This window comes from Condylura cristata, unplaced genomic scaffold (genome assembly GCF_000260355.1).
Source record: "Condylura cristata isolate star-nosed mole 26May11 unplaced genomic scaffold, ConCri1.0 scaffold00024, whole genome shotgun sequence".
Lineage (NCBI taxonomy): Eukaryota > Metazoa > Chordata > Mammalia > Eulipotyphla > Talpidae > Condylura > Condylura cristata.
The window spans coordinates 6679630-6691835 of record NW_004567125.1 but is presented as its reverse complement, the minus strand read 5'-3'; the positions used below and the strand labels follow the sequence as shown (position 1 = coordinate 6691835).

At 50.2% G+C, this 12206-nt stretch overlaps 1 protein-coding gene across 1 annotated transcript; it reads right to left on the bottom strand.

Annotated features, from left to right (window-relative positions):
* Nucleotides 1–624: 624 nt before the first annotated feature.
* LOC101634562 (forkhead box protein L1) lies at nucleotides 625–1983 on the bottom strand. Its single transcript, XM_004688336.1, has 3 exons — nucleotides 1880–1983; nucleotides 1286–1454; nucleotides 625–1035 (listed from the first exon to the last, which is right to left on the bottom strand). Exons 1-3 carry the CDS (start codon nucleotides 1981–1983, stop codon nucleotides 625–627), a joined length of 684 nt encoding a protein of 227 aa, XP_004688393.1.
* Nucleotides 1984–12206: the final 10223 nt, after the last annotated feature.

The window sequence follows — 12206 nt, the reverse complement described above, 5'->3', positions numbered from 1 at the left end:
CTGCCCACAACAGAAGACACATTTGTCACTTTCAATCACATCACCCGTAACAGGAAAATATTCAAAAATGTTGGGGGTTTTCATACCAACATTCATGGGATCACTTAATATCTGGCTTCAGCATCTGCTCTTTATTTTTATTTTTAGCTATAGGGAAGAGACCCACCAACTTCACCACATATCTCTGAGCTCACTGGCTGCTTCTGGGCGAGGCTATCTGTGAAGCAAATTTCCAGACACTGAAGAATGGAATGTTACCTTGACTGTGAGTGTGAGTGACCCTGAGTCTGCCGTTCTTATTCCTCAAGCAGGAACACTAGGTGGATCTAAACAGACCCTTGAGTAAAACAGGAACCTCTGGATGGCCCTGCTAGGGAACTTCTTTTATGAAAAGATGAAACCACAATTCTGCAGTGGGTACCTGTCACAAGATGGAATTCTCCTTTCCCTCCAACCCAGGATGCTTTCAGCACAGTGTGGGCCTGTGGAAGACGTTTGTATGGTGTGGCAAAACCTTGCTTCTTGGCTGAATCCAGATGGGACTGAAATGACTGGAAAACCCTAGATTGATAGACCGGCTGCCCAAGCCCCGGCCGGGGCTGCGAACAGCCTGAGCTCCCTCTCTCACAAAGTCCAAAAGTGGAGGTTCACTTGTTGGGCCTCCAGCTGGGGATATCCGCCCCCCGGAGTGCCATAGGGTACCTTGAGCCCAGGAAAGGGGTCAGGGGCAGAGAGGATGTAGTCAATGCTGAACTTGATGTCCCTGTGCTCCTCCGTTCCGGGCTCAGCAGGCCTGGTGGAGGGCGGAGGCTCTCGGAGAGTAGGGGAGTCCCGCAAGCTGTCGGGCTCCCCAGGACCCGGGGGCCCTTCGGAGGCTCCTACCGGTGCGCGCTGTGGCGCCTCCCGTTTCGGACCGCGCCGCCGGCGCCGGCGCCGGTAATTGCCGTTTTCGAAAAGGTCCAGCAGCGACTCGCAGCCGCCAGCGAACGTCCAGTAGTTTCCCTTGCCCTTCTCCTGGCCCTCGGTCCGCGGCACCTGCGACAGGATCTCAGTGAGGGACCGGCTCCAGCTGAGCCCCTCGGCGGCCTCAGGGCTCACTTGGGACCTGTCCCTGGCAGGAAGCTCACCCTTCCTTTGGGGTAGTGCTTGCTGGCTAAGCAGGTGGATGCCACCCACAGTGCTCAGAACTTTCCAGCAGCTACGAACTCGATACCCCACCACCACCAGGCAGGGAGACTTGGGCCAGAATCACCAAGCCATCCCGGGGTATGGGAAGGGGGCTCACCTTGATGAAGCAACTGTTGAGGGACAGGTTGTGACGAATGGAGTTCTGCCAGGCACGCTGGTTGGCACGGTAGTAGGGGAATTTGCGCATGATGAAGTCGTAGATGCCCGACAGGGTAACCCTGCCCGCTGGGCTCTGCTGAATGGCCATGGCGATCAGGGCGATGTAGCTGCAAACGCAGGCGAGTCAAGCCTGCCCCTGGGGAGGAGCGGCCCGCGGAGCTTCTGAGTATCAGCCCGAGATCAGCCCTTCCCCGAGCCCGGAAGCAAACCGCGATATCCCTTCCCCTTCCCCTTCCCCAGGACGCCTTGGGTGTTGGAGGTGGAGAGCAGCAGGGCAGCTCTCTGCCTGCCCGCCCCCCTTTTTGTACTGAGACCCCAGACCTCTGGCTCGCACTTGGAGGTTCCGAAAAGGGGTTGGGAGAAGCTTCTCCAACTGTCCAGAAACACGAGTGCCAGCCGATTTCTGCTCGGATCCCTGCCAGCAAGAAGGTCCCTTCCCCTCCCACCTCCCCAGGCACATCCGGTTGTTTGAGACCCCTGTGGAGGAAGTTTCTGCTCCCACCCCAACCCTGCTGCCCAGCAACGTGGTCACCTGTATGCGGGCCTCGTGAGCCGCTTCTCTTCCTCAGAGCTGCCGGCGGGGTAGTCCGCATCGTAATTGAAGCAATTATAGGGGTACTGCGAACTATCAAACATCCTCGCCTGCCTGCCCAGTGCCTGCCAGCCGGCTCAACTCCGCAGCTGCTACCTCCTCCACGCGGCCCGCCAGGTCTGTGAGCACGCAGGTCCCTCTGCCACAGGCCAGCAGCTTCCACACCGACAATGCCGTCCACCAGAGCTGGGAACCTAGGTTTCTGGGGTCCCCTGGCCCGCCCCCACCCGTCCCTGACATCCAATCCGGGCGCGGGGGAGGCCCCAGTCATGGGTAAAGCTGCTGCTGGAGAGTGAGGGGAGTGGAGCAGTCTCGGTGACCCGCTGGACCGACTGGGGAGGAAGCGGAGTTCTAGGTGGCTGGTGAGGCTGAGCACTGCACTTGCCCTGGCTTACTCTGCCAGCACCTGGCCACACTTCCTGCTGTGCACCAGGGTTCAGGGCAGAGCTGTTTGGTCCCACAGCTCACCCCCTGTGCTGGAGGACATTGCTCAGAACCTCTGGGCCCCAGGGGCTAGAGAGAGCGGGCTCAGAATCTGAGCTCACAGAAGGGACAGAGTGTCCAGGGTGTACAGCCTGGCTGTCTTTGCTTCCAGGTCTGCAGCCTGGCTCAGTCCTGCTCCCCCCCTTCCTCCTCCCCACCCCATTGGTGAGGCCCTGCAGCAGTGTTGCTGCCTGGGCACTGGGTCAGAGCCTTCAGAGAGGCACAGAGGCCAACATTTTCTCCAGAACCAGATTCTAAACACATTGTCACAGCCCAGAAGTGTTCCTCCTCAGGGGCCCTGGCATTGGTTCCAGTTGGGGGGGTGGGGGTGGGGGTGCCAGGCCTGCCATGTAATAGGGCCCCTGTGAGCTTGGGGCCAAGGGCTGGTGTTCCTGGGAGAGCATTTCTTGTAGCTAAATCACTGCTTTACTGGTATCCTCTGTTTCCAAAGCTTCAGCTCCATGTATAGGTGGGTGGATGCAAAAGAGAAGTCAGGGTAGGGGATTTTAGGAAAAGAAAGTGAGGGGTGCTTTGTTTTACAGCAGTCTTGTCACTGAAAGGCCTTGCCATGAATAGCCTGAAGAATTCCTGCCATCAGCCATGTAAGTAACCTGGATAGTCTTCCTCCAAAACTTTTTCCTTCAAAGCAACACCTATAGCTCTGAAATGACTCAGGGGACATCAGGCTGCCCACTGCCCTTGGACGAGAAGGGGGACAGGCTGGCCTTGGTGGGGCCAGCCAAGTCCTGGGTCCACAGGGGTGGTGCACAACTGCCTCATCTGCCTGGGCCTGGGGGTGTCTGGCTGCATCTGAAGCAAACTTAGTCTCAGACACTTTCAGTGGGTCCGTGTGTCCTCTGGATCAGGAAATCAAAATGTAAAACATAGGAGAATAAATTGATACGGCCCTCTCGAAAACATGCTGGCAATTTCTTAGAAAACAGAACGGCCAATCCAGAATAGGCCAGGAAACACTCTAGGGCATTAATCCCAGAGATACAGAAACATTCACCCACACCTGTATCTACATGCTAGCAGCAGCTTCATTCGTCATCTTGTTAAGCTGGAATCAATCCAGATGTTCTTCAGCAGGGTGGTGGTGGTGGAACAGCTGTGGTCCATCCAAATGCTGGACACTGCTCAGCAATAGAAAAGAGCCAGCTGTTGATGCTGCAGCAGCCTGGGTGAATCTATAACGGAGAGGAAAGCTAGCCAAAAGGTTATATACTGCACTATTCCATGCATAAATTGTTCTTGAAATGACAAAATAGTAACAATGGAGAACACACCTAATGATGCAGGGATTAGGAGGGGTGGGGGAGGCAGGAGGGGTGTTTGTGGGATTGACTTGTTCTGATCTGGGCCAGATCACAGCAGATCCTGGTATGGCGTTACATTATTTTTTCAAGTTTGGGAGGGACCAATAAGGGTACCTGGGGCCGCTTTTGCAGTTTCTTAGAACTGCATGGGATCTAAATGATCTCAAAATGTAATTTAATAAAAACCCTCTTGGCCTAGCCTTCATGTGAAGGTATGGAGGCTGAAACCCAAGGCCAAGCCAGATGGTAGAATAACTAGACAGCATGGTGTTGACAGCCAGCGCCAAAAGGAGAGAACCCACCCCACACTTAGTATGGGCTGCTCTTGTCTGAATCATGATGTCCACATCTGCCTGCTCCCGTTCCTGCCCTTCTTGGACCCCGGGCTCGCCCTCCCAGGAGCACCGTACACAGGCAGAACAGGAGATTGGGTGGCAGCTCCGGTCCTCCTGCAGCCAAGAGCTATGCACCTGAGGGTTTAGGTGAAGACACCCATCCGTTATCAGATTTATGATTTATGAATAGAGAGCAACACTCCTGCTTCACTCCAGCCTGCCAAGTCTCAGCAAACGCCCAAGTCAGAGTTTATAGGGAGGGAACTGGGATCAGGTACCGCCCAGAGTCGCTGTGTTGTCACTTTGCCTCACCTCTTAGCCAGCTCCAGGGGCCCGGGCAGTACTGGGCACATTCAGCAGTTCACATGTCCTGTATGTCCTGGTCCCTTCTCTGAAAACGGTTCCTTCTCTTGTAAAGGCCACACACCAGCCCCCTACAGGGGCCTACGGCAATAATTCTAGACCTGCATCTCACAGCTGAGGATCAGAACCCAAGCACGAAGCTAGCACTGCCTGATTTCATTAACAAAACCATGTTCTCAGTTCATCCCGGCCAATGGAAAACATCAGAGTCAAAATGGCTTAACACTGAGAGAGTGCCTCTCCCTGGCTGCCACTGGGCTCCTTAGTTGGTAATGAGAATTTGGTCCCAGTCCCCATGAAGCATTTTGTAACTACCCTGGTGGAATCTTACTACTTGTACAAATGACAGACACATTCCAGGAGATGGCTGGCTCTGTTCTGGGGAGAACCGATCCATCCCTCAGCTTCTGCAACTCTGTGCCCAGGGGCCTGGTCCCATGAACGGCACTGGCTGACACTGGGAACTTCCTTCACCCCTGAAACCCAGAGTGTGGAAAGATCCTGAGTCACCTGCCAACTGCTTTCAAAGTCTACCAAAGAGGAAAACTAGTTTATTCAAGCTCAATAAAAGTCAGGAGCCCCCATGGAGAACAGAATCCTGGAAAGACCAATTAAACTTACCTTCAGTCTAACACACCACTCAAAAAAGGAAACCCACTCACCACATGTTACACTTGGGTCCTACATGTGTGCAGATGCTCGACTGTCATCATGGACATTTTCCCAGCAATTGTTATGTGCTGGCCCTGCTGAGCCCTGTTCCTGTATAAACTCACCCAGTCCATCAACTGCTCCAGGCAAACAAATTGCCCAGAGTTATACAGCTGTCAAATGGCAAAATAAGGAGATCAACCATGTTTTAGCCACCCTTTAAAAAGATCTAGGAATCATTCTAAATTAATAACAGTGGCTAACTCTGGAGAGGGAATCAGTCATAGTATTTTACTTTTTGTCAGGACAGTGTATTTGGGTATTTCTTGCATAATAAAAATATTATGAGTTCACATTGGTTACTGTAATGTTTCCTATTGCATGTAGCCAGTTGCCACAAACTTAGTGGTTTAACCTACCACCTGTTTGTTAGTGCACAGCTCTGTAGGTCAGAAGTCAGATGGTGCATTTCCACCACCCTCACAGCAAATAGCAACAAGAAACCCACATAAACACAGCTTCCTTGAGTCCAGCAGAGAACTAAGGTTGCAGGACAGCACTTGAGTCAAGGAAACAGGTGCCAAGGGGAGTGGGTGTGGGCACTCACCTTGACAGCAGGTGCTAGTCCTCCTGGTAGGCGAGAGCCAGCAGGAGGAACTTAACCCCTGGGAGAGGTGGCAGGGGGCTCGCCAGGAGGCCCTTCTCCAGGGACTGTTAAGGGTGGTGAGAGCCAGGAGTTCCCTCACCCCCATGGAGGTACTGGCTGTTGTCCTAGTTTGTGGGAGCTTGTGGGGGAATGGTATGGCCAGAGTACAGAGGAGATTTTGAGCATTAAAGGATAAACCTAAAAAGGGGATGGTGGAGAAAGCAACACAATTGTTCATTTATTTAACTGAGTAGACAATAAAGGGGATCTCTGAGTTCCAAAAGCTTGCCACCTTCTGGCAGGAAGCCATAGGAAAGGGGAACAAGAAGACAAAAAGCAAAATCAAAGCACAAATCAAGGTGACAGCTGCCATATCAGCTTCCCCATGAGTAGCTCAACCACATCTCTTCCAGTGTCTTGACATCTCTCAACTCCATGTCTCTCCTTCCCAGTCCCCCAAGCCCCAGGTGCAAGTCCAGATCTGAGAGGCAAGCGAAGCTTTCCTTTTCACATGTCTCTCTGCTCCTGTGCCTCTGCCGGGTCCTCCCGAGCTCCCCCCACCCCCCAGACCATCTTCACTAGGTAGGCAGGAAACGTGCAGTCCCCCGCATTTTAATGGCAATTCCTCTGTCACACTCCCAGCGTGTGTCCGTAGTAATGCGCATTCTGAAATTATGTGAAACTTCCTAAAGGTCTGTTACACACTTAAAAAAAAAAATAAGTTGGTGTCTCCTGGCTCACTTGCTCCCACTCATAGGGCACCGAGGACATGTCAGTCCCATGGCAGCTAGGAGGTGAGCTCCAGCAGGAACTCTCAAAAAAATCAGCCCCTTCCTGGCTGAGCTGCAGCTCATCTGCATCTAAATATTCAATGAATGGAGCGAATAAAGAAGATACGGAATTTGCGCCCATGTCACTTTTCCAAACTAACACGTCCTGATCTCTGCTCCAGCATGTGCTTCTGCATCTAGTGTTCATGGAGGCAATTAGCATCTTGGGATCCCCTCTTGGCAAGTATCTTTGCTGCCTTAATGCCAGAAGCAAAATATAACTTTCACAGAGTCTACAATTTAAAATATTCTTTCCAGGGCCCTCCCTGGTGGCGCAATTGGTTAAAGCAGAAATCTATGAAGCTCTCCACAGCCACTGCATCATGAGTTCGATCCCCAGCCTGAGAGGTGACCCACATAGCATGGCAAACTTCTGACCGGCCCACTGATCCCCTCAGTAGTATATTTCAGTACACCTACCTGTTCCACTCCCCACTGTGTCTCTGGTGAATTCTCACACACACACACACCCTCATATCTGGCCTGTACCCCATTTCTGTATGCATAAATTAATCAATCTTTAAAAAAATAAAATATTCTCTCCAAAACCCTCCACTTCCATGTGGTGAATAGCTAGAGAAGGAACAAAGCTGATGATGTAAGCCCTGTCTTCAAAATGAGGTGGGTGGACACCCTTCCCCTCCAGCAGCACCCGAGCTCCCTTCTCACGCTAGGAGCTCTTTCTGGTGACCCAGGAGGAGACCCGCGCCTCCCTCTGGTCCAACTGCATCATTACCATCTCTGTGGTTCAGTAGGAACACCAAGTCCTATGCAGAGATCAGGTCAATCTGCCTCTGCTCAGGGACGGAGCCTGGCACCGGGCAATTACCCTCAGGTATCCCCCAACAAGCAGTACCCTCCACATAGCGCATGATGGTGCCATCATCTCCCAGGGCAAAACAAGTCCTATAGGCGAAGAGTGTTTTCCATGATTTCATGCTGCTCCTGTTACTTAAGTAGCTTCACTGGGACCACAAATCCTGCACACCCAGAGAGGACACACGACATCTGAGACTTTAAGTGGTGAGCCCAGGGGTGTTCATCCAAGAGAAGATACAGCACATTCATGACCCTGGCTCTGAGGGTTGGGGGAGAAAATGAATTTTGGGCCACTGCCCAGGAGTTTCATCAAGGAGGATACATAATAAAGCATATTTGGAACATTTCCACCAAACATTTTCTGGCCCAAAGAAGGATGAGGAAACCCCTGACTCCTACCCCACTTTCTGTATCCAAGCCCAAGATGCGGGGCTGCCAACTGGGACGTGTGCCCACCTCCTGACTTCGAAGGAACCAGCAGCCTGGAAAGAGCAAAGGGCCCTGCTTTTCCCTGTCAGCTGCTCCTTTCCAGGTGGCTGGGAGGTCACGTGGGTGTGACTGGCTTTCAGAGCCCAGAGGGCATACACATGCTGGCCGTGGAGAGCCTGGTGCCCAGCAAGAGCTGAGGCAGATATATCTACTCTAAAGCTGCCGGGTGCTCTGGTGTCACTGTTGTGGGCCTTCAGGTGGACAAACAGAGACTCTGACCCCTGGACAAGTTACTTATCGGTTGTGACCTTGTCGCTTACCTCCCGATCCTCAGTTCTTCAGCTGTAGAGTGGGCACAGTGATGGCAGTGACTTCACCAGATCCATCTGGGCCAGGTAGCGCCTCAGCAGACAGGACCACCCTCACTCCGCGTCAGCTCACGTGCGAAGGCCAGAAGGAGGACTCCAGCTCATGCAAACAGAACCGTCTGAGGCAGGGGTGAGTGGGCTTGGGGGGGGGCGGTGGCCATCTGATCTCCAAGAAAGAAGAAGGCCATTGGGTAAGTTGGGTATTTAGAAGTGGTTTCTCCTGCTAAGAAATGAGCTATGAACAAGGGACTAAGGCGATGGTGCGCAGATGCATCGGTGGTGGGAACTTTTGGACGACCGTATGCAAGATAAAGTTAAAGCATACATTGTATGAAAATGAAGAATGCTGTAAAAAATATATAACTTTTAAAAAAAAAAAAGGTATGAGGATGCATTGATAAGAATGACTGGCATTAGCATTTCTTCTGAGAATCTTTGAGCTATGTGACTGTAGGTGCAGTTCACTGAAATTCTGAAATAAGATAAATCAATGTGAGGAACTATTTACTAAGAATCGGTATTTCGTTTTATTATCTAACTTTATGTCTTCCTAGAAGCAGCTAGTTCATACAATGACCAAAGAAACCTGGAGAAAGAACGAGACTACAGTAGAGTGGGTTTCCTGCTAATCATACTGTGTCTGCAGAGAATAAATGATAAAGTAAATCTGCTGATGCACTCATGATTTCTCCTCATTTCCACCAAGTGACTACTAGCACAGCTATGTGCAGGGCATTTCTAAAAGGCTGGTAGATCATCCACTGTTTGCTTGAGCGCATGGAATGTCTTACCTGTCCTTACACTTCAACTGCCAGTTCAGAAGGGTCAGCCTCACCTTGCACTACATATCAGTGCTACGTCCTTGGCACCCAGACTGTCTTCTGAGGATTCAGATGAAAGAAATGTGTCCTCAGAATGTGTCTTAACTTTTGTCAGGTTTTTTTTTTTTAAAGATTTATTTATTTATGCATACAGAACTGGGGTACAGACCAGAGGTGCAGGGGCAGTGAGAGGCTTCACCAGAGACAGAGTGGGGAGCAGAACAGGCAGATCTACGAAGTACACTGCTGAGGGGAGCAGCGGGCGGGTCAGGAGAGGTCTGCCATGCCATGTGGTCACCTCCGGGGCAGGCGGGAATCGAACTCATGCAGAAGTGGTTTTAGCTTCTCAGTGCTGTGCTTTAACCTGCTGTGCCACCAGGGAGGGCCAGGTTTTGTTTTTTTTTTTTTTAGTGTTTACTTATTTATGCAGAAATAAGATACTGGGATACAGAGGTGTAGGGGCGGTGAGAGGATTCACCAGCGACAAAGTGGGAAGCAGAACAGGCCGATCTATGAAGTACACTGCTGAGGGGAGCAGCAGGTGGGTCAGGAGAGGTCTGCTGCGCCATGTGGGTGAGCTCCCTAGCCAGGGATAGAACTTGTGCTGCAATGGCTACAGGCTAGCTTGCAGTGCTATGTCCTTACCCCTTGCGCCACCAGGGAGAGCCCAACTTTCATCAGTTTTAAGCTTAACTAGCTGATACTTATCCAGCCCTCGAAAGGCTGGTCTGCCAGCAAGCCGGAAAGCTATCCTTATTGAACTCACCCCAGCAAACGTAGTGTCGTAAGAGGGCTGAAGGGCCCATAACACCCAGGAAGGATGAGACCTGCCCTCATCTGGCAGCCCCTTGGGACTTCCTGGATGTGGGAGCTGTGTCCCCTCTAGTGCCTTCTCCAGAGGAACACACCATCCCTGCAGAGCCCCTGGCTGGGGACTGGTTGGTAATGCAGGCCCAGATGGCAGGATACAGTTCAGTGTCCAACAAAGTGGGCAGGAGGCGTCCTTCCCTCATCCCCACCTTCCACGACCTCCCAGGGTTTCATGGCACAACAGCAGGGGAGTGCGAGCAGGTGGGATAGCAAAGCTCCAGTGTGTTTGTGGTATTTGGGGACTGGAGTAGGATGTCCTTGAGGGGCTATTGCCCAAAGTCTGCATACCTCACCTCCTCGGAAATGTGATCTCCTCTTTACTGGGGGAAGAGTTCTTCACCCCCTTCCTCAGCTACTTGGACAAAGCCATAGCAACAGCTAGGACAGTGGCTCTGTGTGCATACACTTGTCTAATTTTCATCCCAGTGCCAGGAGGTGAGAACTGTGATCATCTGTACTTTACAGAGGGGAGGCAGGGACAGAGTGGTGAATAATTGGCCCGAGTTAGCACAGCACGCGGGCAAAATCAGGATCTAAACCATATCTGTGCCCCCAGGGCCTGAGAGCCTCACAGCTCGGCTGCCCTGTGCCTGCCGCTGGATCTTCACAGTGGAGGCTAAAGCAAAGACAGTCCAGGCCAGCCTCACTGTGGCACAGCTTAGAGCTGACCAGTGCTCCGAGCCTCCTGCTGTTGGAGGGAAAGGACACAGGCTCTCTGTCTTAGAAGAAAGAGGCTTCCAGAATCAGCTTTGTTTTGAGATTCTTTCTTTTATTCCATGACTCCCATTAGGAATTTGGAGAAAAGTGTATTTGGGGACAGGATGATATCGCTGATCTGTTTCCGAGTTTGAGAAAGATGGATTATGTAATACACAAGGAGCAAATTCAACAACTTTGAAAAAGAACTGATTTCTACTTGTCAAGTCAGTATAGGAAATAAATGGAAAGAGAAACTATTACTCAAAGAAACACACACACCCCCAAGAAACAAAGCTACAAGCACAAAATAAAGACTATATATATATACACACACACAGATATAGGCAAACATCTCTATTTTGATATTAAATGTAAATGGTTTACACTCCATATTAAAACAGGAAAGTGAAAGGAATGTTGGAAGAGTTGCCAGATTGAGTGTAAGGAAAAATAAGTTCTGATCTGTACTGCATCATAGAAGTAAAAAATATTTTGTGAGAACAAGTCATTTCATATTTATGAAAGATAGACTTTGCAATGAAAATGTCCTGTGCACTTTTCTCAAAACCATTTAGTCTTTAAGTTCATAAGGCTTCTAGAATCGGTTTTGTTTTGAGGTGAACTCTCAAACAAAAATAGTTAAAATATAAAAAGAATTAGTCAGAACACATATGTGGTGAAGAAGTCTTAATATAGCCATCTTAGTTTTTGACAGAGCAACGAAGCAACCTTTATTCTTGGATTATTTGAGTAATTAACAATTCTGAATGTATAGGTATACAGAAAACCTTTCCCCCTAAAAAGGGGACATCGTCAAAGACTTGTGGCAAGCTGAGTGAACTTTTTGTTATCTACAAAAAATACACAACATTTTCAAGTCTTCATAAAATGCTTGTAGTGTTTGATGAGATATTAGGCTAAAATCACACACACACACAAACAATAAAACAAAACAAGGGCCCTCCCTGGTGGCACAACAGGCTAAACACAGCACTATGAAGCTCTCTGCAGCCACTGCAGCATGGATTCAATTCCTGGCCAGTGAGCTGACCCACATAGTGCAGCAGACCTCTCCTGACCTGCCCACTGCTCCCCTCAGCTGTGTATTTCAGTCAGTCCACCTGTTCTGCTCCCCACTCTGTCTCTGGTGAAGCCTCTCACCTCCTGCACCTCTGGCCTACACCCCAGTTTTTGTATGCATAGATACATAAATCTTTAAAAACAAACAAACCTCAGCAAAATATCAAAGCAAAAATAATATATTTTTGTCTGTTTATTCCTGCCCAAAAGTCGAAAGACTAATACAAGGAACATCCATTTGTGCTCTATTTTAGCTTTACCAGTGTTAATAGTTTGACTCATTGCTCGGCAGAAGGAGAGAGTAGTTTGCACGAAATATATATATATATATTTCTAATTATAATCTGAACAAAATTTCACCCAGGAGCTAAATCCAGAAATCTCCTTGACTTCTTGGTATGTTTTTCCCCAAAACATTTCAAAGTGAGTTGCGGACATCACCACACGTCCATCCTTACATGTTTCAACCTGCTGCTCCTCAGAGACGTAGCCACAGTTTCACCCTCAGGAATTGTGACATCAGTGCAGAGGATCAGGCAGTTCAGCCCCCGCCC

What these genes read in the sequence shown, in the direction of transcription:
- LOC101634562 (XM_004688336.1), bottom strand. Translation starts at nt 1,983, where the DNA reads ATGTTTGATAGTTCGCAGTACCCCTATAATTGCTTCAATTACGATGCG. An exon ending in CTCACGAGGCCCGCATACAG is followed by an intron (nt 1,455 to 1,879) that starts GTGACCACGTTG and finishes CTGCGTTTGCAG; the next exon opens with CTACATCGCCCTGATCGCCA. An exon ending in TCAACAGTTGCTTCATCAAG is followed by an intron (nt 1,036 to 1,285) that starts GTGAGCCCCCTT and finishes ATCCTGTCGCAG; the next exon opens with GTGCCGCGGACCGAGGGCCA.